The 25463-nt window shown below is 41.5% G+C and overlaps 2 protein-coding genes across 7 annotated transcripts in view; one reads left to right on the forward strand and one right to left on the reverse strand.

The window, feature by feature from the left end:
• Positions 1-10596, forward strand: part of SUPT20H (SPT20 homolog, SAGA complex component) — a 43082-nt gene extending 32486 nt beyond the window's left edge. For 3 of the 6 annotated variants that reach the window (XM_081894019.1, XM_081894016.1, XM_081894020.1), the window contains exons 21-24: positions 3600-3658; positions 6317-6427; positions 8106-8214; positions 10304-10596. In XM_081894019.1, the coding sequence (XP_081750145.1) occupies positions 3600-3658; positions 6317-6427; positions 8106-8214; positions 10304-10419 (395 nt within the window). In that variant the 3' untranslated portion in view covers positions 10420-10596. The remainder of the gene's footprint in view (positions 1-3599; positions 3659-6316; positions 6428-8105; positions 8215-10303) is intronic. The other 3 variants (XM_081894017.1, XM_081894021.1, XM_081894018.1) reach the window with 2 other exon arrangements.
• EXOSC8 (exosome component 8) lies at positions 10550-24742 on the reverse strand. Its single transcript, XM_081894666.1, has 11 exons — positions 24570-24742; positions 22427-22463; positions 21137-21200; positions 19440-19513; positions 17664-17709; positions 16607-16712; positions 16479-16524; positions 15574-15670; positions 11736-11853; positions 11184-11290; positions 10550-10883 (listed from the first exon to the last, which is right to left on the reverse strand). The coding sequence occupies exons 1-11, from the start codon at positions 24725-24727 to the stop codon at positions 10768-10770; spliced, it is 969 nt and encodes a 322-aa protein (XP_081750792.1). The 5' UTR covers positions 24728-24742; the 3' UTR covers positions 10550-10767.
• Positions 24743-25463: the final 721 nt, after the last annotated feature.

A 25463-nucleotide genomic window follows, 5' to 3' on the forward strand; every position in this document is an offset into this window, starting at 1 on the left:
TGGATTAACTCTTCTTTCTTTTTTTCTTTGGCCTTTTTTCTTTGGGTATTTTGTTGTATCAGGAGGCCTCTTAACACAGCCTTGCTAGCATCCCATACTGTGTCTATACCTGTTCCTTTATTGATGTTTAAGTCAAAATAGTCTTTTATGGTAGTTTTAGCTTTTTCGATCACTTCTTCTTTTTCAAGTAGGTAGTCATTCATTCTCCATCTGTACAACCCTTGGATCTTCCACTTTAATTGTAATGTTATTGGGCTATGATCCGATAGGGTTCTGGGTAGAATTTCACATTTCTCCGTTCTTATTATTAATTCTCTTGAGATCCATATCTGATCCAGCCTGCTCCAGCTCTGATGTGGTTCAGAGAAATGGGTAAATTGTTTCGTTGTAGGGTTTTTGTATCTCCATATATCTATTAGGTCCAGATTTTCTTCCAGATCATTAAACGATTTCGGTAGTTTCCCTTGATTTATGTTCTTTTTTCTTGTACTTCTATCTAGTTCTGGCGTCGGAACCGCATTTAAATCTCCGAGTAAGACCAATTTATTGTTATCTAGCTCTAATAAAGATTGTTCCAGTTTTTTAAAGAACTCCATTCTATTTGAGTTTGGGGCATAGACTGTTACCACGTTTATTTTCTCTCCCTGATAGTTAATTTGAATTCCTAAAACTCTTCCATCCTCATCCTTGCAAATTTGTTTGGGTTCTAGTTTCTCCTTCGCATAGATTACTACCCCTCTTTTTTTCTTTGAGTTTGAATTGATGAATTCTATTCCCAACTTCTTGTTTATTAGAATATGCTTATGTTTTTTGGCAACATGAGTTTCTTGGCAACAAATGACATCAATATTTTTTTTCTTTATAATCTTTTCAAATTTATTTCTCTTGGGCTTATCATTAAAACCATTCACATTCCACGAAAGAAACTTAAGAGACATTTTGGGTTATTATTGCGTGCGCTTTATCCTTGTTTCTGGTTTAGAATCTGGTGTTATTCTTTCTGTTAGATTCTCTGTCTTCTCCTTCCTCTTCTTCCTCTGATTTGGTGTCTTCCGTCTCCTCCTCCGTCCCCCCCCCGCCCCCAACTCCACTCCCCCCTCCCGCATCCAAGTCACCTCCTCGCTGTCTTGCTTCCTCTCTACCCAGATCTTTTTCGTACCTTCTCAGGAATTTTTCTGCTTCATGTGTGTCTGTCAACTTGAATTTTTTGTTCTTGTAATAGAAGGAAACCCCTTCTGGGAATTCCCATTTATACTGAATTGTGCTTCTCTTCAGCACAGTTGTCAACTGTGTATATCCTTCCCTTTTACGTAGAATCCTGACTGGAATTTCTTTAAAAATGATGATTGGACGATCTCCAATTATCAGTTTTTTTTTAAAGCTAGTTCTTAGAATTGTGTCTTTCATTTCTATGGTGTTAAAAATTACTAAGCAGTCTCCCGGGGTTTTTTTTTATTTAATTTGTTGTGGTTTCCCTCTTATTCTAAATGCGTTCTCTATGGTATATGCTACTTGTTCCTCTTTCATCTGCAGCCATTTTGCTAGTTCCTTAACTATTCTTTCCCTTATGTTTTCGTTTGCCTCTTCGGCAATCCCTCTGAATTTTAAATTAAGATATTTTTGACGCAACTCTGCCATGGCCAGATTGTCCCATAGTTGATCTTGTGTTTTATTTAAGTTTTTTACTTCATCCTTTAGCTTTTCTGTTTCTTTCTTTTGATCCCTCAAATCTTTCTGTGTTCTTTTATTTGATTCTTCGAGTATTTTTGATTTGACTGTCAGATCTTGTATCTTTTTTGTGAGTTCGCCTACAGCACTTTCTATTTTACTATCTATTTGTTCCTGCAATTCTCCTAACTTACTTTCCATGTGCATTTCTCTTTGTTTGAATTCCTCTTTGATTTTTAGCCATAGAATGTCTAGGTCTTTAATCTCTTCTTGCCGGGATGCCTTTCTATCTCCTGGAGTCCCTCCAACTTTTTTACCATCTTTCCACGACATTTCGTAAGTTGTCTCTCTCTCCCCAAAGGGGCTCACAATCTTACTTATCCTTATTTTATTTTTTATTTTTATTCTTTCCCCTTGTATGTATATATATTCTCCACCCCAGAGATACTCTAGGCTATGTAAATTGTTCTCCTATCTTCCTGTCTTTTTATCCTCTTTCGTTTTTCCCCGTTTTAGTTAACAGCTTTCGTTATCTTAATTCAGTTCACCTCTTTCCAATTATTCACTCAAAGTTGTTAAATCCCATTTACATTTCTAAAAACCTTTGGATTATTAAATACTCAAATTGAATTAGTATATTAGTGTAGTTGTTATTAGAGACAGGACAAAGTTAAACAAGATAAGAGGGAATAGACAAAAATCAAATATAGAGTCTTTCTTTTTTAATCCAGGAGGGGTTGTATAGTCCTTCTATATTCCTGTAATTTTCAGCCACTTGTTGACTTAATCCAGTTTTCAGGAGTTGTGCTGAGTCTTTGCACTCTGGTGACTCTGATGCCACGTTCCAGTAGGTCTCTTTCTGCAGTTTCTATAGAGATATAATTATGTCCCTGAAGCCGCTCTGCACCAGTTGTGACCAACAGCAGACTATAGTTAATCACCTTATCATTCAGCGTAAAAGGTTATAACCAGCAAATTTGCCCACGTCAAATCTTAATAAATTCCAGAAGACAGGTTCCTCTTTGCATGGTAATGTAACTTACAGCAGGTCTTTCTCAATGTTCCTCCATCTGCTGAGATTAGACAGGCTGTTGCCAAAGAGTGGGCCTTTAAGTCATGGCACCTAGTCACTGGAATTTCCTTTCTAGATTTGTTTGCCCAGTGCAAGTTGTTAAAACAGAGCTATCAGTGCCAAGTAAAATCGATTTTGCTTATCTAGACATTTAAATTTGGTGCATTGGTACAGTATTGGCTGCTGTTTTTAGAGTTTTTCACTTTTATCTGACACCATGCAGTCTTCAGTTTTGCTCTGTTGCGGTTTGTTTTCTTTCTTCATTTCTTTAAGAGTTTTAGTAACACCCTTTAGAAGTTAGGATGCAGAGTACCTCACATCAACAATAATATAAAACCACACAACAGAATAAAAATCAAATATAATGAAAGTAATTCCATAACTTCCTGATTTGTTTGGTGTTTCATTGATCCATGATTTGTAAACTGCCACACACATTTTGATCTATCGGGTATAAATATATCAAATAAGTATTAAATATATGACTTGTATGCTTGCTCTCCTCCAGACTTCAGAGAGAAGGAACTGGATTCAGAGTTTAGGTGCCATTGTTCTGTCCATTGAAACCAGATAATATATGAGAGGTTCACTGCAGATGCTCTCAACCATTCTTCTGAGCCTTAAGATTGTATTGTTGAATATATTTAATAACCAGATTTTTTGTCTCTTGTTGTTTTTATAAATTTTGGTTGAGTCAATCAGACAGTTTTGTGAAAAGCTTTAGTTTAATTTGAAAGGGGCGAGATATTTTTGCTTTTATCAGCTGCTGTTGTTTTACTATTACTTAGCAATACAATTCTACCTCTAGTTTGGATGTAACTGAAGAGGGAGGGAAATCACAATGTTCTCTTAATCTCAGCAGGTGGCCCTTTTGGCTTAAAAAATGCTCCAGGCCTTCGCCCTTTGAATTTGCTACAGGTAATATTGTATGGTCATGTATGTTGTCCTATTTTTCTATATTGATTGGGAAATCAATACTTTGATACTGGTTTTGTGAGGGGCATATAAGTTGTGGATTCAGATAGCTCCATCCCCCTTGACTGACAATTAAGAACATCCAGGCTGTTGAAAATATTTTAATTTCACATATGCAGATGGTTATCTGTCTCCCTTGGTATATAGCAATAGGAAAGCAAATGATAAGAATGCTATAGCCATGAAACGTTGTTGACATCAAAACTAGAACTGCCTGTTCTTTGGAGACCTGGGTCTCAGAATATAGTTCTCTATCAAAGATTTACAAATCAGGAGGCTGTGAGTTCATAGGACCTGGGGGTAACACTCTTGCCCACTTGCCACAAAGCCCTTGCAGTCACCTCTGCCCAGCTGTTTTCCTGCCAGCTAAGGAAGCTATGCAAAAGCCTTTGACTGTGTCGACCACAGCAAACTATGGCAAGTTCTTAAAGAAATGGGAGTGCCTGATCACCTCATCTGTCTCCTGAGAAATCTCTATGTGGGACAAGAAGCTACAGTTAGAACTGGATATGGAACAACTGATTGGTTCAAAATTGGGAAAGGAGTACGACAAGGCTTATTTAACTTATATGCAGAATTCATCATGCAAAAGGCTGGGCTGGATGAATCCCTAGCCGGAATTAAGATCACCGGAAGAAATATCAACAACCTCAGATATGCAGATGACACAACCTTGATGGCAGAAAGTGAGGAGGAATTAAAGAACCTTTTAATGAGGGTGAAAGAGGAGAGCGCAAAATATGGTCTGAAGCTTAGACAGCATCTTAAAAAGTAGAGACATCACCTTGCCAACAAAGGTCCGTATAGTAAAAGCTATGGTTTTCCCAGTAGTGATGTATGGAAGTGAAAGCTGGACCATAAAGAAGGCTGATCGCCGAAGAATTGATGCTTTTGAATTATGGTGCTGGAGGAGACTCTTGAGAGTCCCATGGACTGCAAGAAGATCAAACCTATCCATTCTTAAGGAAATCAGCCCTGAGTGCTCACTGAAAGGACAGATCCTGAAGCTGAGGCTCCAGTACTTTGGCCACCTCATGAGAAGAGAAGACTCTCTGGAAAAGACCCTGATGTTGGGAAAGATTGGGGGCACAAGGAGAAGGGGACGACAGAGGACGAGATGGTTGGACAGTGTTCTCGAAGCTACCAGCATGAGTTTGACCAAGCTGCGGGAGGCAGTGGAAGACAGGAGTGCCTGGCGTGCTCTGGTCCATGGGGTCACAAAGAGTCGGACATGACTAAACGACTAAACAACAACAACAGCGGCAAGACTGCTGTTAGCTAAAAATTGGAAATCACAAGAAATTCCAACGGTGGAAGAATGGCAGATGAAGATATTGGACTTTGTGGAGCTAGCCGACCTGACTGGAAGAATCCGCTACCAGAAGGAAGAGGAATATCAAGAAGACTGGAAGAACTTTAAAGACTATTTAACTAAATATTGTAATATAAATAATTAGAAGATACTTGAAGGCACCAAACAGGCCTAGGATTAAAATAAGACTTAATTGTAAGTAAGTTGGATTTAGAATATTAAGAAAAGAGAAGAAGATAGTTAATTGCTACGAAAAATGTTAGTAGAAGAATGATAAAAGACCCTGATATTGGGGAAGATGGAGGGCACAAGGAGAAGGGGACGACAGAGGACGAGATGGTTGTATAGTGTTCTCAAGGCTACCAGCATGAGTTTGAGCAGACTGCAGGAGGCAGTGGAAGACAGGAGTGCCTGGCGTGCTCTGGTCCATGGGGTCACGAAGAGGCGGACACGACTAAACAACTGAACAACAACAACAAAGGAAGTTAGACACATATTTCTTTACTCTGCAAGGAAAAATGGATAGGGGGGAGCAGTTGAAGAAGAAATTTAGCAAGCTAGGTTAAATGCTCTTTCCAGCATTTCTCAAGTGCAAATTTTGCAGCTATTAGCAGAGATTGTGGTTCTTGGGGGACCTAGGCTGGAAATACAAGTCTGACCAAATGAGTAGAATGAATTGTGGACTGGGTGAGCAGGTTAGACTTTTTTGTGTGTGGCTGCACAAAACATACTGTATTTTTTCGCTCTACAAGTCGCACCAGACCACAAGACGCACCTAGTTTTTGGAGGAGGAAAACAAGAAAAAAAATATTCTGAATCTCAGAAGCCAGAACAGCAAGAGGGATCACCGTGCAGTGAAAGCAGCAATCCCTCTTGCTGTTCTGGCTTCTGGGATAGCTTCGCAGCCTGCATTCGCTCCATAAGACGCACACACATTTCCCCTTACTTTTTAGGAGGGAAAAAGTGAGTCTTATAGAGCAAAAAATACGGTACTTTGTTTTCTTTGCTTTTGGCTTCTTTCCTGATTGTGATCTAGATGCACCACACTAGAACCCCCAACCCCAAATTTTGTTGAAAAGGAGGAGAGGACTTCACTAGGAGGGGTGCTATTGTAGCAAGTTCTTTCCTGCTGACACCAGTCTTGAAAACAGCAATACTATTTTTTTGTGAAGCCACAAACAAAATTTTCAAAGAATATTAAATGTCATCTCTGTCTTGGTTGTGATGTAGCTTATCATAGGAGAATGAGGCAAACTGACCTATCCCTCCCTTGTCTTTAAACCTAATAGCTTCCAGGTGGCTCCCTGATTTTCAACCCCCTCCAGCAACAACAGCAGCAGCTATCCCAGTTTTCATCACAGCAGCCTACAACATCTAGTCCTCAACAGCAGGGAGATCAGGTGAGGCATTCCTTTTGAAACTAATATTATAAGCACATACATGCTGCCTGTGGGAATATGTGTGGAGAGATAGTTACTTGTAACTACACATGAAAAGGACTTGGAATAAGGACAGTCAAAGTCAAGAGTTAACCTCATCAAAGAACAATTGAGCAGCTAAAGCTACCTTAAACTGAATCAAGCCATTTTTTGCTGTAGATTGGAAATGTCTGTTTTGACTGGCAGTGGTTCTCAGCAAAATATCTTTCCTAACCTTCAGAACCATGCCCCCCAAATCTGCTCCATGGTGTTAGATGAACCCCCAGAAAAGCTGTGAGGGGTTCCACACAGGAAGAGGAAATCATCATCATCATCATCAAACCTTTTATTGGCATCACATACAAACAAGGAAGAGGAAATCCTCTTGCATAAGCAGAAGTCCTTGCCAAATGGGATGACTTCATTAGATACAACCCAATAAAAAAAATTAATCACATGCATTATTTGGCATGATACTGATAAGCAAACAGCCACATAAATTTTGCTGAAATTGTTATCATGCAATGAGGTTTATTCAAGTGAGAGAGAAATATTTTTTATATCTGGGCATGTTAAAATTGCTACTTGGGCAGCAATATCAATTAGATAGTTGTTCACTGTAGGGCATAATTTCCAGAGTTGGTACTTCCCATAGGTAGCTACTCAGAGAAAGTTCCCTGTGAGTAATAAGCTTTTAGAAGTTCATAGACTCATCTTTTTCTTGTAGAAGCTTGCTTTGAACAGAGAAATAGTAGGGTGGTCCTTCTTGGATAGCACCTTAATAGTCCACGAATAGACTGCACAGACAAGAGAGCTGGTATAGATGGAAGCCAGGCTCCATGCAAACCATGGTTTGCAATTTGAGAGTCAATGTTTTGAGGACTTCCCCCCCCACCCCACCCCCGCTTCTCAGAATTCACCAGTTTCACGTTATGCACACCCCACTATGAACTGTGGTTAATGGGTAATCGGTGTTTATGTTAACCATTGCTTCCATCAGCACCCACATAGAGAGAAATACATTGGTACCTCGGGTTACATACGCTTCACGTTACATACGCTTCAGGTTACAGACTCCGCTAACCCAGAAATAGTGCTTCAGGTTAAGAACTTTGCTTCAGGATGAGAACAGAAATCCTGCTCTGGCGGCGCAACAGCAGCAGCAGCAGCAGCAGCAGGAGGCCCCATTTGCTAAAGTGGTGCTTCAGGTTAAGAACAGTTTCAGGTTAAGTACGGACCTCCGGAATGAATTAAGTACTTAACCCGAGGTACCACTGTACTGTGAATGCTGGAAAGGGGAGATGTCACTATGGAGGGGTAGGAGTCCACCTACCTTAGACTGGCTCCTAATTTACACACTATGGCTTGCAGGAAACCACTCTGCACCATCCTAGAAAGTACTTTGGAAATTATCTTGTGGTCCTCATCAGTTATATGGCAGATAGCTCTTGTACTCTTGCTATAGCTAGGAGTATTGTTGTTGTTTTTCCAGAGGAAGATGAAATGCTTTGTGCTTAGGCCCTGATTTGGGGCTTCCTATAAGCATCCAGCTGGCCACCAAGAAAGCAACAGAACATTGTCCAGTGCCGAGTGTTCCGGTATTAACCGGGGTCTGCTCCGTTACCATTTTTTACCTATTAACCTCCTCTCTCTTTGCTAGGGTTCTGATCAAGCTTCCACGAATCAAGACCAGACCTTATCAGCTCAGCAGTCAACTGTCGTTAACCTGACCGGAGTAGGGAATTTTATGCAGCCTCAGGCAGCAGCAGGTATGTTGCTCAAGCATCCTTACAGGGCTGTTTTGCTGCAAATTTGTTTCTTAACCACTGTTGCCCTGGAGGTCGGGTTTTTTCTACCTATGCTCTATACCAGGGGTCAGCAAACTTTTTCAGCAGAGAGCCAGTCCACTGTCCCTCAGACCTTGTGGGGGGGGCCGGACTATATTTTGAAAAAAAATAAAAATGAATTCCTATGCCCACAAATAACTCAGTGCATTTTAAATAAAAACACATATTCTACTCATGTAAAAACACGCTGATTCCAGGACTGTCCGCGGGCCGAATTTAGAAGGCGATTGGGCCAGATCCGGCCCCCAGGCCTTAGTTTGCCTACCCATGCTCTATACCTTCGTCATACAGCATGACACCACCAATACTCCTCCAGGAATAGCCCTATCCCATTGGTTCCCTCCATTCCACCGGGTTTCCATTACATCTACTCTGTCTATGGGCTCATTAAAAAGCATTCCAGCACTCCCCTTGCAGCCACCTGTTACTATTGTGTCCATCTTTAAATGCATTTTCCCTTGCAGACCTTCAGTTTATTTACATATGGGTGTTGCATCTTACTGCACTCTCATTTCCCTGTTCTAGCATGTCCTCATTGGAATACCTGGAACATTTTCATCCTCATCCCCTATGCAATAATAATCCCCAAACCACATGCTGACGGGCTGCTGTCCGTTTTCTGCATGAGCCAAGTTTTAAAAGCTGCTCTGCAACTTTTTGATACTCATTTCCTACAGCTTGCCTCTGCTTTGGTTCAGAGAGAGCCCATCCTTTCTAAGCTTCCTTGTCCAAAAACATTTCCCAGTGCTTAACACAAACCCCCTGCACCTGACCACCACTGCGCTGACACAGATCCCCATCATTTCTAAAGGCTTATATTTTATATTGGCTTATATTTTACTTCCGCACACGAGTGGGACTGCAGCAGCATGTTTTTTCTATATAAAATGTGCGAACTGCGGCTGCCATTTGTGTGAAAAAATTAACTGATCTAGAGTGTATTCATACTGAAATTGCTAACTACCACAAGTGGTTACAAAAGCCATTGGCAAGGCTGTTCTCAGTGTTCCCACATGTAGTGGACAGGGCTGGTTATTTTGACTGCATTGAATTACATAAGCAAGAGTGCTCCAACTGCATGGTATATGACCTGTCTAATCAAACTGTAGTGCAGAGACAGGCAAGATCTAACCTGTTTTCACCAAAGCTTGTCCACTGGGCATCATGTGAGACAGGGATAATATAAAAATAATAATTTATTATTTATACCCGGCCCATCTGGCTGGGTTTTCCCAGCCACTTTGGGCAGCTCCCAGCAGAATATTTAAAACACAATAAAACATTTTTAAAAATTCCTAAACATCTGCCTTCAGATGTTTTCTAAAAAAACAGATAATTGTTTATTTCCTTGACATCTGATGGGAGGTTGTTCCACAGGGTGGGTGCCACTACCGAGAAGGCCCTCTGCCTGGTTCCCTGTAGCCTCACTTCTTGCGGTGAGGAAACCGCCAGAAGGCCCTCAGAGCTGGACCTCAGTGTCCAGGCTGAACAATGGGGATGGAGATGCTCCTTCAGGTATATTGGGAGACATGGCTTATTTGTGGCGAGTCGAAACCTGCTTGGTTGCTATCTCCCCTCACCCGACAGGCACTTTTGACTGGTGGGCAGGGCAGCCCACCTGTCAGTCAATTGGCATACGGTGATTCAGAAGGAATGGTCACACCCACCTATCCAAATTAGGCCACAAGGTTCGAGGAAATAAAACATCTGGGTCCCCAAAAAAGCTCCCTGCATCTACCATAGTGAGAAGTCTTGCTGACTTGTTTTCCTCCTGTGATAAGCCAAGCCTTTAAAAACTGGCAACTTGATTTTTTAAGTTCCTAAATTCATTTTTGAATATATCAAAATTTTTGTCCTTGCCTTCTTGTGAAGACAAGTAAAAGCCATATATTTTCTAATTATTTCGAACGTCTCACATGGGGGGAAAACCCCCTGATGAATCATGTCATCATTTTTTTCTTGAAGTGAAATCTCAGCTCTAAAAGGTTTCTTCTTTTCTCCTTCCTGGCAGCAGTTACGCTTCTTGCACCTTCAAATGGTTATGGCGGTGGCAGCAGCACAAGCACCTCAACTACGACACCATCATTCAGGCAGGCAGTCAAAAAACAAAGAGAAGTACCTCAGTGATTCTGCACTTAAGATAGAATGTATATTTAAATTTAAAGGGGATTTTTAAAATAGAAAAATATAGTTTTCTGGGGAAATTGAATGTTGAGGCTATATTGAAGCATGTAGGATTGCACTTGACAACAACAAATCCTGAAGAACAAGATTTATTTCGCTAACAAAAATTTGTGGTTTTTTTTTATAAAAAGTCATAATATTTTAAGAAGCAGTTTGCAGTATTGTACATATTTCAAGGTGGACTGATATTTTGAAATAATTGAGCTTTATCAATGTAGCCTCTGTTTGAGATAAGGAGTTTGTGCAACATAGCAAATACACTTTTTACAAATTACTTAAGAGACCCATTGTTTATGTTGGTTGTACGCTTTTGATCACTTTATCCATTAGTTTCTTCACTTCTTTGTGCCGTACTGTTGCCCGGCTGATACAGTCTTGAAGCTTTGTGCCTGTTATTACACTTCCTCCTTAAAAGGAAATAGAAAAAAAAACCAATGTCAGTATAATTCTAACATTTCTATCACATTGGCTTTAAAAGAGATTTGAGAGCTGCCACACTAATGAGTGAAACCTGTTGCCTATTACAGTTTCATGGAGTAAAGCAATACTTCAAATGGAGATGAAAATGAATATAGCGCTTTGGGGAAGCTATAGGTGCAGTTAAAATATGCTGTGTGTTCATTGCAGAACTGCAGTTTGCCAAATACTTTTGTTGAAAGACTGATTAGTTGACCTATCCACAAAGTCATTACAGTTTAGCACAGTACCTGGCTTATAAACAGAACACAGTTTGCCTTCTTCATCAGTTACAATCGTTAGATTCCCAGTTGCCAGGTCTTCCTCTTCAGCAGTTGGGTCAACAAGTATTACTGTGCTTTTGAGGACACACAAAAATGCAAAAGTTGGAGTGATTTTATATAAGAGGTACAGACATGTTGCTTGCAAGATATAGGAAGAGTTATGCAGGAATTTGCATGGGTTTACACAGTTCAGTGCTATTCTGAGATAGTCTAATGCATGAGAGTTAACAACAGCAAAGCTGTTTTGCTCGTTTACATACTCCCTGAAATAATTATTAGAAAGTTAACAACAGTAGACTAGTCTTGAAATAAAACTAGGTTCTTACAAGAGGGTGATTAAAAGTAATAATAAATTCGTAGAATGGTTTATACAGTGAAGGTTCTACCAAGCTGATGCTCTCAGAAACACTTAAGAAGCAAAACTGTCATACAAGAGCTATAATATGGTACCTGCCCCCAATATTCTCCACAGTCCCGTTTCACATTTAACGTGCTTTAGGAAACTTTGTGGATACTTACTCAAGCAGCACAAATGATGTAGCCACTGGTTGCTTTTTAATTGTTAAAGGAGTCTTCTCTTTGAAGTTAACTTCTGCTAACCCCGTTTCTTCATTTACAATAACGGCAGGTAAAAGGACTGAAATAACAAAAGCAATTATTGAGAAAGCAGAACTGAGGTGTTCCTTTAAAGAGAGGGGTGTTTTTTTGGTAAGGGAGGAATAGGGGCATTCTGGAAGGAATGTGTGACAATGAAGAGAAAGTAATATGCAGCACTATGCTTCTGACTTAGAAGTTTGGAAAAACATAGAAATACTTGATTACTGTGTATTTGTCATTAGCAACCGGAACTGAAGTGTAAAATAAGATATTTAGGGTGCCTTAGGTCTCTGAAAAGGCATCTCAGGAGCCATAGGATAAATTGGATTTATCCAAAGGTAGAGCTCTGGTGTCCGTAGGGCCAATGTATCAAAGGCCAATGTATCAAAAGACCTGATTTAAACAGAACCTCTCCCTTTGAAAAAGAAAGAAATTGTTTTTTCAGCCAAAAAGAGAGAAACCACACTTGGAAATAGATGTAGGAACACAAAGTTTTCCTCCATCCTTACCCTACTAGCAGAGTCTTAAAATTGTCTTTGGGAATATAAATGATCATATTCTTTTTCCAAACTGCAAAAGAGCCACTGGGGAAAGGCCAGGATACTGCACAGTGCAGCATTTGAGCTAGGTTAAAATTTCAAAGCTATTTGTGGTTTTTTATTTCTATTTTGGCAGGTGAGACTTACAAGACTTGGGACACAAATGGGGGGGGGGGGATATCTGAGAGACTGGGCCAATACAAAGCCGGGTACTTCTGCTTCTCAGTTGGGTTATTGCTTCTTCAGCTTGCTTGAAGGCTTTGCTGACCTGGCCCCTTTTCCTACTGCTCCTTCAGTTTCGTCTCCTGTCTTTTCCTTCAAGCTAAAGCAATCCTGTCTTCTCCAGCATGCAAGCTACCTCTACTCTTACTCACATTGCTCTCTTAACACCTTCTTTGCCTTTCCCAGTTTCCTGTCCTCCATTCTTTTCAAACAAAAACCCAATGCCTCTTCACTCATTCCCTTTTCCACTTCATCTCATAGCACCTCCTTTTTAACTCTATATTCCAACCAGGCAGCACTCTGCAGCTAAGGTCAAACTGCAGATCGCTCATTGTCCCACAGTCTCTCGCTACAATCCCACTTGGCTGCCAGGACTCATCCTGCGAAATGAACTCCAGCACCGCCCAGCCTAGTTCTGCCTCTAGGTGGATGCTGCAGTTCCATTCCAATACCAATCAAATCTCAGTATTTTCCTGGCCACCAAATGGCACAGGAACATTCCATAAGCCCATATGTTCCTGACTGGTGGCAATGCTACAAAGGGAACAACTGATTGGCAAGAGGTACCTGCTCTTACAGAATTCTAATACTTCTGAGACTCCCAATTTAAAAGATGCTATTGCTGTTAGGTTTCCGTACAGAGTAAAAGGTAAGGGACAAATGCTCATAGAAGTGCAGCCCTTTCCTCATTGTTCTCTGAACCATCTCCTGTCAAGGGGAAGACCCACAGGAGGTTAAAGCATAGACTTGATTCTGGGAAAGCTATAGTGCATAAGATCCTTACTTTAAGATAGTTGCTTATTATTCCCCAGATCCTCAGTTTTGCTGCCCAGAGATTTATCCTCTTACTGACTCAACAATCAACCTACTCGACCACTGGGTTCTCAGGTTGACCCAACCACCAATACTACAGCACAGGATCCTCTTCCCATGAGAAATCAGTTGGTTTTATTTCTGGAATCCAAATTCCAGCAAGAAGTAATAGTATTAAATGTACTCAAGGTGAAATGGGTTGCCCCTTTACTAAGTAAGAAATCCAGTAACTTTGCTCAAAGGCTTTCCATCAGTGAGCAGACTATGGAGGACCTTAATATCACTGCTTGAAGTACCCACAGCAGCTCTTTTCTGATACCACTTTGCCAATGAATGGGAATGAGGTTTTGAAAGACTCGGGAGAAAAATGCAGACAGGCCACCTTACAGCAGGAACCCAAGGCGTCCGCTTTATCAGAGGCTCCTCTTCAGGTTCCCTGTTTGCATCTGCTTTCCTTCTTTGCTGAATGATCCAAAAGAAAATCCAAACCAAGATCCAGCCAGGCTTTGCAGAATGTATCAGAAACTCACTAAGCAATAGCTTTCATTACTGATGCCACCCTCGACTTTCCCCACTTTGCAGCCTGGTCCTTTGCAACTAATGCCTACGGCTGAAGCTAAGAAACATGAATACAGCTTCAAGATCTAACTTGGCTTCTGTTCCCTAAAAGGAAACCAAGTTGTCTGAGGTGAAGGCACTGGGAAGTCCTTGTGCAAACAAAGGACAAATGCAAGACTGTGCCTTCTGTCCCCAAACAAAATAGCAGATTCCACCCAGTTCAGAAAGGGGAGAAATAAGTAAATTTAAGTTCTGTGAGATACAGCTTTAATATGTAGGTTAATAGCAAAAGATAATACGCTTCAACATCCCATCTGTCCTTTGGGATTGACTCTATATAGTTTTGGCCAGACCTGCAACTAACCTTGTTTTGTTTTGTTTGTCTTTTTGTTACTGTAGCCATCATTGTCTACCACATTTTTCTCATGCTTTGTGCTACTACGGTGATTTTGTACTACTTTGTTTTTGTGGAAAAAGTTCAATAAAAAACTTATTTAAAACAAAAACGTGAATACTCGGAGTGCCTAATGTCCTGTCTTCTGTCCCAGTCTGAAATTTCCTGAGGATTAAGCCATTACTCAGCTGTCTTAACTGTCTCCAGGTTCCACCCTGGAAACTGCACATCATCTTGCAGGGAAAAGCCTCAAGTTTCACATTTTGCAATCACTACAATAACAGAGAACAATGGGAGCTTTATCTCCTTTCAATAGCCAGCTCTGCATCATTCCACAGAGATATGGGATCTTAAGGCCAAACCCTTCCTATATCCCAAAGGTTTACTATCTCAGACCCTCCCTGTTGAATAAGTTGGATATCAACTCTCCGGTTAGGTAGATTAAAGCATCTATAGCATGTGTTTACGAGACCCAAAAATACACTTTGCCCCTTCATGTCAGGACTCATTTAGGCAGGCCGGCAGGCCCTGCTAGCTAACACCCCCTACCTCTCATCTATGGGGCAGCCAATCCCCCCTGCAAAGGTATATCTTGTGGGGTTAGAAGGGTTTGCAATGTGAGACGCCACCTCCAGGCATGTCTGCTGGATGGGTAAGTGGTCTTACCGAGGAGAACAAACAGTGAAGGTATAGTGCCTAGGGTTGCCATATTAACAGTGAAAATCTGGACAGAAAAGTTGTTGCGGTTTTTTAGATGGGCAAAATCACTTTCCAAAAATGGCAATTTTTGAGCTCTTTTTATGGGGAAACGGCACTGCCGACATGGGCTGCCATACGTCTGGATTTTCCCAGACATTTCACCTGATTTCCACCCAGGCATTGCTGCCAATTGCAGTATTCTAGCTATGTGCAGGGAAATCCGGGCATATGGCAACCCTGGTAGTACCACAACACTCATGAAGGTTGGGGATCCAACTTTATATTAGTATAACAGCATAATTCTAGGGTATTGTAGGCAATTAAAATTGCAGCTGCTAACCTTCAGAGGAGCACTGGAAAAAGGGAACCAGAGCAGTGATGCCAGCAGCAGTGGACACTCAATTGCTACCCAGTTGGCTTACATCTCTACTACAAGGTCCAGGCCTTCATAGGGAATTCACTGCATACTTTTAAAAATACTGGATGGCACAATCTACAATCGTTTAAAGTTTGCAACTATAACGGGGCAACTCACCATTTTTTAAGGCTGCTAGTAAAGCACACATACAGGCATCCAGGAGGTTCCCATCATAGTCTAAGCATATAATGTCGCAGTATAGAACCCAAGCAATCTAAGGAAATAAGCTCTGTTAATTTAAATACTGAAAAGGCTCTTAAGGGGCATCACAAGAGTGAAAAGGTTTGAAAAACACTTTCGTAAGTAAGTCAATGTGTTCCTTCACAGGACTTTCTCAAAAACTAAGACTGAAAAGAATTAAAAAGCACGGGCCATTACCCAGAAAACTAAAGTCCCAGTTTGTAAATGTACACAACAAAATGCAGCTATATTGTACTATAACAATGCACTATAACTTTATAAACATTCACTGGCTCTTGCACAAGAGCACTGGCTGTCGATTTGTTTCCAGGCCCAATGCAAGGTGCTGGTTTTGACCTTTAAGGCCTTTGTGCAGCTCAGGACCACCTTTTCCCATATGAAGTTGCTTAGATTTCAGCACCTTTTTCTTTCCCCAGGCATCTCTGCATTATACTGTATTGCAGGCATGTCCAACTCCCAAGAGACTGTGATCTACTCCCACTATTAAAAAACTGGCAGTGATCTACCCATTGGATTGATTGGGGGGGGGGAGACAATCTATCACACCACGATCGACCAGTTGGACATGTCTGCTGTATTATATAGCTAAATGTGGACTTGGGAGTTTATGGAAGTTGTAGTCCGGTGGAATCTGGAGAACACCACATTAGTTACCCCTGGGTTATAAGCTCCCTGTCATAATAGTAGGAGTAGGAAGATATCACAATAATTAATTAACACTTAGAACTTTTCTATGTGAGCTGGAGCTGAACTGGTTCAAGGGTGCCCAACTAGTCCTCAAATCACTCCCCAATTAATATTCTTTATGAACTTTTACTTACCTTCTCCTCTACAATGCACAGGTCTTCTTTCTGAACCATCTGTGAACTAAACCAGTAATGCAATGAAGACAAAAATCCATTTGATCTCCCCATTTTCATTGAAAAAACAAAACAAAAACATTTCTTACTTTTCAATCACATCTGCAATGAATTGACTAGCTGCCTGAGCCTCTTCCCCTGGAGGTCCAGGTCGAAACCTTGATGAACAGAGTGGAGGAAGGTCCACGTTAGGAACTGAGGGGAAAAAATTGTGAATCAAAAAGCAAATTGAATAAATTAGTTTGAAACACGTTTATCACTTGGTTGTTTGTTTATTAGTGGAGAATGAATCAAAAAAGCTATCTAAATTTTATTAAAGTGCAGGGTTTGAAGTGGTGGGGGAATAAGAAGCTTCACTAGAAGCTACGAAGTAGAGTACTATTCTACAAAATAGTTTAAGCTGATGTAAGATAGAGCAGTTTCCCAACTTTTTTCTGACCATGACCCCCTTTCGATCTGGTTTCCTGCCTGTGCCCCCCCCCCCCCATGAGCATAGCCAAGAAGGGCAGGGCGGGACTGCTATTATATATATTTCCCTGTGGAATTTTGTGGGCTTTATTTGAAATTACTTCATTTTAAAATTTTTGTGCCTGAAAAGTGCGACTTAAAAATAAATTGCTTTCCAGCAGACATGCATAGGATAATACTTTTACTGTAAGATAATTTGTGTAAAATCAGCAGCATAGCAAGCAACTCGGGGAGGGGGTGCGCGTGCTGCGCACGGGGGCAAGGCAAACTGCCCACAGGGGAAGGGTGTTCCGAGTGCCCTCCAGGCACCACCCCCCGTGCTGTTTTTTTCCGGCAGCGCTGGGCCCGCTGGAGGGTGGCCACGGTTGAGCGGGAGAAGGTGGCTGGGGCACCCTGCAGGCTGTGCACCACCCATGTTCTATGGTTTGGCCGCCCTCCGGAAGCTGCCACCCAGTGCTGACTGCCGCCCCGCCCCTCCTTAACTACGCCACTGTGTAAAATACAAGTACTGTATATCAATTCACCAATACGCTAACTACATTTCAGAATAAGTGTAATGTTGTAAAACATCAGGAGTACCATGAATTCAAATGGAATTGCCAAAGTATCATTCTAATCACTAGAGAATCAACAAAATCACTTGTCGTTTCAGGAAAATAGTAACTAACCAAACCTTACCAATATATCCCTTGTTACTGGAATCAATAGGGGGTGCTGCAAATTCCTGTATGCAAAACGTTAAGAGGAAATGTTAAGTTCAACACACATTTGGTATCACTGTTTATTTTCCCTATGTTTTACAAATATTTAAAGCAGTTCATTATTATTTTAATGACAAAATGTACACATCCATTAAAATACAATGGCATATCTAGTATTGCATTCTCATTTATTCATGAAGTAATAAATTTAAATGGAAACATTGTAAACAGCAGGCTGGGGGCTTTTTCCTATCCGAGTATAACACTTTTTCATGCCATATGATGCCATAATCTTTTTCATGCCATATGATTTGACGTGGGACTAATTTTTGATTCTAACCATTTTCAGGTAACTCCCAATTCTCTTGATATTTTAACGTTTTATCCCACCCAGATTCTAGCAAATTGCAAAACGCACAGCATTTTACTCTGAAAATTTAAAAATAGCAGAGGTAAAAATTCCAAACACACAATGACTCTAAATTGGAGTGGGTGGTGCTTCTGATGCATGGGCCAGACAGGCCATCCCCTCACGCCGGGCCTTTTCCCGCATCCAGCCTTTAGTTTCTCCTCTACACAACATCTTACTAACTGGCATCTATGGACGCTGATTTTTAACCCTAATTGTTGTGGGGAAGGCAAATGAGCAGAAGTTAGCTCCCACTGTGCCCTTGTGCTGCAAGCTTCCTGAAAATCCCCCTAGTGCACCAATTAAGCTTAAAGAGCTGGGGGAGAAAGAAAAAGAGGACAGAGAGGAGTGCCTCTGGGCCCTTTGCACTTTTGGCTCCACTCCCACCCACTGCCGCCATGCAGTCCCGGAGAGATGTCCTCCAAGGAAATGTGGCCTACACACACACACACAGCTTCTCTCTGGCTATCAAATGTTGTATTCCTGCCCCTTGCCCCTGTAGGCAATATCCAAGTATTCCATTATCCAAACAGCCAAGAGTTTGTGCCTGCCAAATGGGCAGACAGCCTCAGGTGTAGTCAGCGATTCCTACCCTGAACAGTTCTGGTGGATAGTGCTTTATAGACACTATGGTGGTTCAACACAGCATTTCTACTGCTTGTAGCAAAAAAAGTGCTCTGTGCGGCAATCAATGAGATACAACACAAGTTGCATGTCACCTGTGGATAGCCAAGGGCGTTTATCCACCCTCTCACTTCATCATCTGGGCTCTTCAGGAAAGCAGTTATAGAAGGCCCTTGGAAGACACTGATCGGGCTTAGCAGTAATGGAAAACTGGTTGCTTGTTATGGGAATGCAACATAGCAAGCCTCAACTTCTGTGCTTCCCTCATTCCCTTTCCTCTTTCACACATGAAGTTGAAAGTTTCCTTTTGTGGTCAGGCATAAGCCAGTTTTCCTTTATGTCTGAATGTGGGGAAGTGTGATCAAGGCAGTTAAATGAACAGGATGCTTTTTGACCCTCCTTTAACCATTTGTAGTTTGAACAAGCCAGCTTCCCATATTTGGATATACAAGAAAGCCCATTTATTTCAAACCACAAAAAGCTTTCATTGCATATGAAGGAGGGAAGGGGACTGGCTTAGTGCTTGAGGCCAAGGCTTGCCACTAATGGGAAAAGATTAGTTTTCGTCACATCTGAAGTGGATAACTGTCAAGTCTGTTATTCCGTCAACAGAGTAAGGCAGAGAAAAAATGCTACAGAGTTCTGAGGCCTTATTGGATCTATAAGGATTGTGTAGCCTGAAACTACATTAAGTTAAAAGAAAACTATTCACGAACATACCGCCTTAATGCCGCATATCACTGTTGTGTTTCCTAACTTCACAAGGGCAGAGCCATCCGCAGTTGTAATCGAACCTAAAGAGAGACCATTTAACAAAATCAAAGCTTTCTACCTGTGAAATAACCTTTGCAAATCACACTGGCAGCACTAACACTGCTTGCAGAATAAGACATTGATTACAAATAGATTATTAGCTATTCAGAGTTGTCGAGGCATTCCATACTCAGGGGTTTTGCTGAGGTTTTTTTTGAAGAAAAATTCTAAGATTTGTTTTCTTGTGACCCTGCCTTTCTATAATTCTGCAAGAAGCCACCCACCTTTTGAATTCTTACTCTCTGGAATCAGAGCCATATTTTCTAATCTCTTTGGCTGTATTAGCAGCTGGGGTAAGAGAGTGATGCTTATACGTCTAGAGCAGCCTAGTGAGGGAGCCCCAGCTGATGAAGGGTCAAGCAAATAGGCGAGTTAAGCAGTGCTGAGCAGAAAGAGGCCAGGGCAGACTACTCTGTCCCTCCACCCTTTGAACAAACTCCCAAGTCCCCAAATAAAGTAACACAATAAACTAATAAAAAAACAAGGAGTATGGTGGCTTTCCAGCACATGGTACAGCTTGTCACATGTAAAACTATCTGCCTGATGGACAGATGGGTCATGGGTGTGTAATGATGCAATGAGCTCCTGGCCCTCAGGGAACAAATTTGTTCCCTTGAGGTCAAGTTGGCTGACCTGGAGAAACTGAGAGAGGCAGACAGGCTGGTTGGGGATGAGATAACACTGCCCCACTCCCAGGATGACAGTTCCCCTGCTATCATGGAGAATGAGCGTCTTGAGGAAGGGAAATGATCCCTTAGGTGGGATCTATTCCTTGAGGGGCAAACAGTTATCCTCTCATGTTGAGGATACTCCTCCATGCGGTGGAGGGATTCTGGTAGTGGGTGACTCGCTTGTTAGAAACAGAGAAAGTTGGGTGTGATGGACAGGCAGATCACAGGGGAAATTGCCTGCCAGCTGGTGCTAAGGTTGGATGTCACGACAAGTGCTTATTGTTACATCATTAATTAAATTAGAACCTGTCTTTGGTGAGGGTGAGAAAAACGGAATCTGTACAGTGGTACCTCGAGTTACAAACACCTCGGGTTACAAACACTTCGGGTAACAGACTCCACTAACCCGGAAGTAGTACCTCAGGTTAAGAACTTTACCTCAGGATGAGAAGAGAAATCGTGCAGCAGCAGCGTGGCAGGCCCCATTAGCTAAAGTGGTACCTCATGTTAAGAATGGTTTCAGGTTAAGAATGGACCTCCAGAAATAATTACTGTGAGGTCATAATCAGAGGTACCACTGTATCTGTGTTACACTTCTATCAGTTCCCACAGGAAAAGTTCTGCAATATACAGAAGACCATATCTTTTCTAGTACAGTGGTACCTTGGCTTATGAACTTAATCCGTTCTGGAAGTCTGTTCTTAAACCAAAACCGTTCTTAAACCAAGGTGCACTTTCCTGAAGAGGCCTCCAGCCGCCAGTGCCCTTCCAGTGTTCAGCTTCCTTTCTTAGACCAAGGTAAAGTTCAGAAACCAGGACACTACTTCCGGTTTTACGGAGTTCGTAAACCAAATCGTTTGTAAACAGGGGTGTTCTTAAACCAAGGTACCACTATACATTCAAAGCACAGCCAGTCTACCAAGAAACACTCACCTATGTTGACAGTTGTGGTTCTGAATTCACCAAGGTCCCTTCCATCAGGACGGCAGTTTTCTTTCTAAAAAGATCACCAAGTCTCAAATACAAGCAACTAATCTGATCCACTAGCAATGTAAGAGCTTAACTAAAACAGGCTCTTAAATACCAGCATTTGATGGACTGCTATGACGTGTGGGCAGAATCCAAGAACAAAGGCATTTTTTTCCTGATTGTTCATATTATATGCACATTTTTTGTTATTTAGATTTTATTTTATCGAAGTGATTTCAATTAAAAGAAATAAAGTGATACAGGGGAAAAAGAAGGAACAGTAAGAGGGAAGAGAAAAACAAATATATAAATATAAATATAATATTTATGTGCAAAAATGCAATATACGATATGCCCATACATTCTGATATAAATTGGTATTATATGCACATTTATGTAGAAAAAAAAATCAGGCCATAGCAGATAAAAACCCATCTCTGAGTACAGTCCAAAGTTTGGCACATTCATGGAATTTCAATCTATCTCTCACAACTGATAATATGAAAGTGCCAAATAGGAACACCCATTCCTGTATCAGTTATTACATAAGCCAATAGGACATTAGCTTCTAGGTCATTAACTGTCTTCATTTTACATGCAACATTGTCGTATACCCGATAAATGATACAGAAGAAGTTGTGGTTTTGCATGACCTTCCAGGAGGGCTTCTCCCATGCCAGGAAACAGCACTGCAATGCTACAGAGGTGCTGGAACGCACCAAAGAGGTACTGGAACTCAGCTCCAGTGAGTTCCAGATGGAAAAAAAGCCATGCCTTCTAGGTATATGAAAAGGAACTGTGAAATTGGCTAAACCAGATGTGAAAGCAGCTTCTAGTCTAGTCAACTGCACTTTTAAGAGACTTCTGATACAAACGTCGTACCACAAAGGGCCAATTCAGACAGCCACCAACCAGATTTTCTTTGTATGTAAAATCCTACCTGAGAAAGACATGAACATGGTACATGTCATGTCTGAACAATTTGGGTCTTCATGCATTGAATTTGATATGTAGAGACCCAATTCCAAAGCTATCTGGAAATCAAGCAGTCTGAAAAGTGGAAGAAGCAGGCCCAACAGGCAAATATCATCCCACGGTGCCTTGGGGGAAGATTTTCTGATCCAGACCAAAGGTTCTGGAAAATCAAAAGGCCACTTTTGGCTCATCTGATTTTGAAATTCAAAGATATAGCTCACTTTTTAAAAATTCAGGGCCAACAATGTTTTAACACACACAAATGCTCACTGTACTCACTAAGAATCTTCTGTAATACTCCAAAGGTTCCACAGTTCTGAAAACAAATAGAATTGTAAAGACAAAATGTTTTGCAAGGAGACTGCTTGCAAAATGACAAAGAGCGAGACTCGGACTGAATAATGTTTACAGTAGACCCAATGAAGTAAGTAGTACAAAGTAGTCATGACTTACTGAAATCCCATTGATTTCAGTGGGTCTACTCTGAGTAAAACTTTGCTAAATATGTATCTCGGGGGACAATGGAGGAGTGCGCCCTTAGGGGTAAAGTCAAATCGCTGGAGGGTTACATCATCTGCAATTGTATAGTTTTAAAACTGACAAGCAGCTCTGTGAGGCTGTTTCAATTTTACCTCCAAGAGTAAGGTGGAGCCTAATTATTATCTATTGTGGAAAAATGGTTATTGAAGTAAATGACTTTAGCTGAGATGGCAAAGTTGACATGCTTAATTTGAGAAGAATCACTGATGGCATTTACTAATGATTGGAAACCAAATTCTGAGAAAATTAATAATTTGAAATGGATAATGAAAAATAAAATAAGAAATAAATAAATAAATAATATTTTAACTGCCTGGTTGACAGATGTGTCCTATTAACTCAGATACAACTAACCACAAATGTGAATTTGGTTTCAGTAAAAATAACTATGATTAGAGACTTCTCCAAGTTATTTTGCTGCTTGTAAATGGTCACTATTTTCTAAACATTAATTACACCTCTTCAAAGCTGGGCTAGTGCCATGATGGTTTTTGACATTGAATTTATGTAGCCCTCTATCTTTTTAAATGAAAAAGCATGTCTGTGTGTGTATACATATATATATGTAGAGGCTTTTCTTCTTCTCTTCCCTTTCACTAAACAGGTACAATTATTTTCTACATGACAACATGCTCAATGCTTGGGCTATGCTGCCATCCTCTCTTTTCTCTTTATGTGCCATCCTACATTACCAAAGCACATTATTCTTGTTCCATCAATAACATAGATTTTTCACACACTTTCCTCTGCCAAAGGACACTTTCCCTGCTAGGTCTAAGAATTGAATATGGACCAGAGCACTCCAGGCACGCCTGTCTTTCACTGCCTCCCGCAGTTTGGTCAAACCCATGCTGGTAGCTTCGAGAACACTGTCCCACCATCTCATCCTCTGTCGTCCCCTTCTCCTTGCACCCTCCATCTTTCCCAACATCAGGGTCTTCTCCAGGGAGTCTTCTCTTCTCAGGAGGTGGCCAAAGTATTGGAGCCTCAGCTTCAGGATCTGTACACGAATATCTACTTACTTATTTTATGTGTTCCCAACTGGGGAAACAGAATTTTTGTTTTCCACTCTAGTGAGGATAAAATTGAACTGAAAGTGAGAAATTTGGCATGGGAAAGGGAAGAGAACTCCAGATATCTGTCCAGCCTCATTCTGGAAAAGGGGGGAAGCTCCTGTGTAATGTATTATGCAGTTGACCTCCTTTGTAATGTTCTATTTTGAAATCTTCGAGATAATATTTTCGGTTTTTGTTATGTTATAACTGTATACTCTATATTTGACTTTCTTCAGATTGTTTTATTGACATAATATGCTGCAAACCGCTTTGAGATTTTCTTAAAAATATAAAGCGGAATGGAAATAAAATTCTCATTCTTTTAAGCACACTTCTGCATTGAAATATTTATTCATATTTAATACAATTATTTCCCAGAAAAACATGCTCAATGCTTGGGCTATACTGACATCCTCTTTCTTTTTCTCTTCCTGTGTCAGCCCATAGTTTGGGGGGGAAAACAAGATTCCCGCCCTCAGGGCTCGGCTTGCTCTCCGGCAACGTGAGGCAAAAAAAAAAAAAGGCGGCGAAACCCGCCATGAGGGAACAGCAGGACCTCGGCCGGCGCCAAACACCTGAGCGAAAACTCCCGCCGCCAACTCCTCCTCCCTCGTGCGGTTAGTTAGGGGTTCGCGCCCCGGAATCCCGGCGACTCGCTGCGTTCACACGTGCAGAGCGCTTTCACGAGACCAGGGGGAGGGAGGGTAGCGGCGAGGGCCTGGGAAGCAACGACGCCGCGTCCCGGCCTCGGGCTCCGGCTGAGAACCCAGAGCTCGGGCGCCGTGAGGGGAGAAGAGGAGCCGCCGCTCGAAGCGAGTTCAACCCACCTGAAGCCAGCCGCCGCCGCCGCCATCGCCATCATCGCCGCCTCAGAGGAGCCGCTGCTTTTTCGGCGGTTGCTGCAAGCCTCCCAGGCGCAGAGGGCGCTGCTGAGGCCAGGCCGGAAGTGGCCCTCCAAGGGCGGGGGAGGGGTTCTTCGCAACATTTCCGGCAGGGACAGGAAGCTGTCGTTGACCACCAGCCTCTCACAAAACATAAATATATTTTTTTAAAAACAAGAGTAGGTCATCTCACCTTCTGGGCATGGAGCTTCCGGGTTTGCGTTGGAAGGCTTCTTTTTCTTCTTCAACTCAGCGTGGAAGCGAGAGGCGCCCATCATAAACTAGCAGAGAAATGCATGAGATAAAATTAATTACAGCGAAGCAACCCACTCTCCCTCTCCCCCCTGGAGCAATGAAACTTTATCGCAAAACAAACAGTCAGTTTAAAAACAAACGGAACAGACTGAACGATCATCATTTCTAAGACCTTAATATGCTTGAGCAAATATATAAGTCGTGGTCAGGCGCTGAACTGATTTTAAGAGGTGGGGCTTTGGGTTCACTGTCAATTCCCTATGCAAAAAACCAGTCAGCTCGCAGCATACATGAAAACCTTCGGGTGAAGTGCGGAAAACTATATATTTCTTATTGTTATGCCCCGCCTTTCTCCCCCGACAGGTACTCAAGGCGGTTTACAGATAATTAATACCAATAGTGATAATAACACTTTTAAGTGTGCTTCAGATCCCAAACTGAACCCTAATTTGGACGCCATTGTTATATTATTAATTATAAGTATTAATTGCAATTATTTGTTGTTGCTGCTGTTGTTATTGTTATTATTTTATAATATATCTCCCATCATCCGAAAATCACGGGGAGGTTTACAAGCACAAAATC

The sequence above is a fragment of the Podarcis melisellensis genome, assembly GCF_964234715.1.
Source record: "Podarcis melisellensis genome assembly, chromosome: 17".
In the NCBI taxonomy this organism is placed as follows: domain Eukaryota; kingdom Metazoa; phylum Chordata; class Lepidosauria; order Squamata; family Lacertidae; genus Podarcis; species Podarcis melisellensis.

Bases quoted from the DNA above. Each gene is read 5' to 3' on its own strand.
- EXOSC8 (XM_081894666.1), bottom strand. From the start codon at position 24,727: ATGTTGCGAAGAACCCCTCCCCCGCCCTTGGAGGGCCACTTCCGGCCT. The intron at 16,525-16,606 runs GTAAGAAATGTT...TTACTGGTTTAG, and splicing joins ATTGCAGATGTGATTGAAAA to TTCACAGATGGTTCAGAAAG. The intron at 10,884-11,183 runs GTACTGTGCTAA...TTTCCTTTTAAG, and splicing joins GTGTTCTGTTTATAAGCCAG to GAGGAAGTGTAATAACAGGC.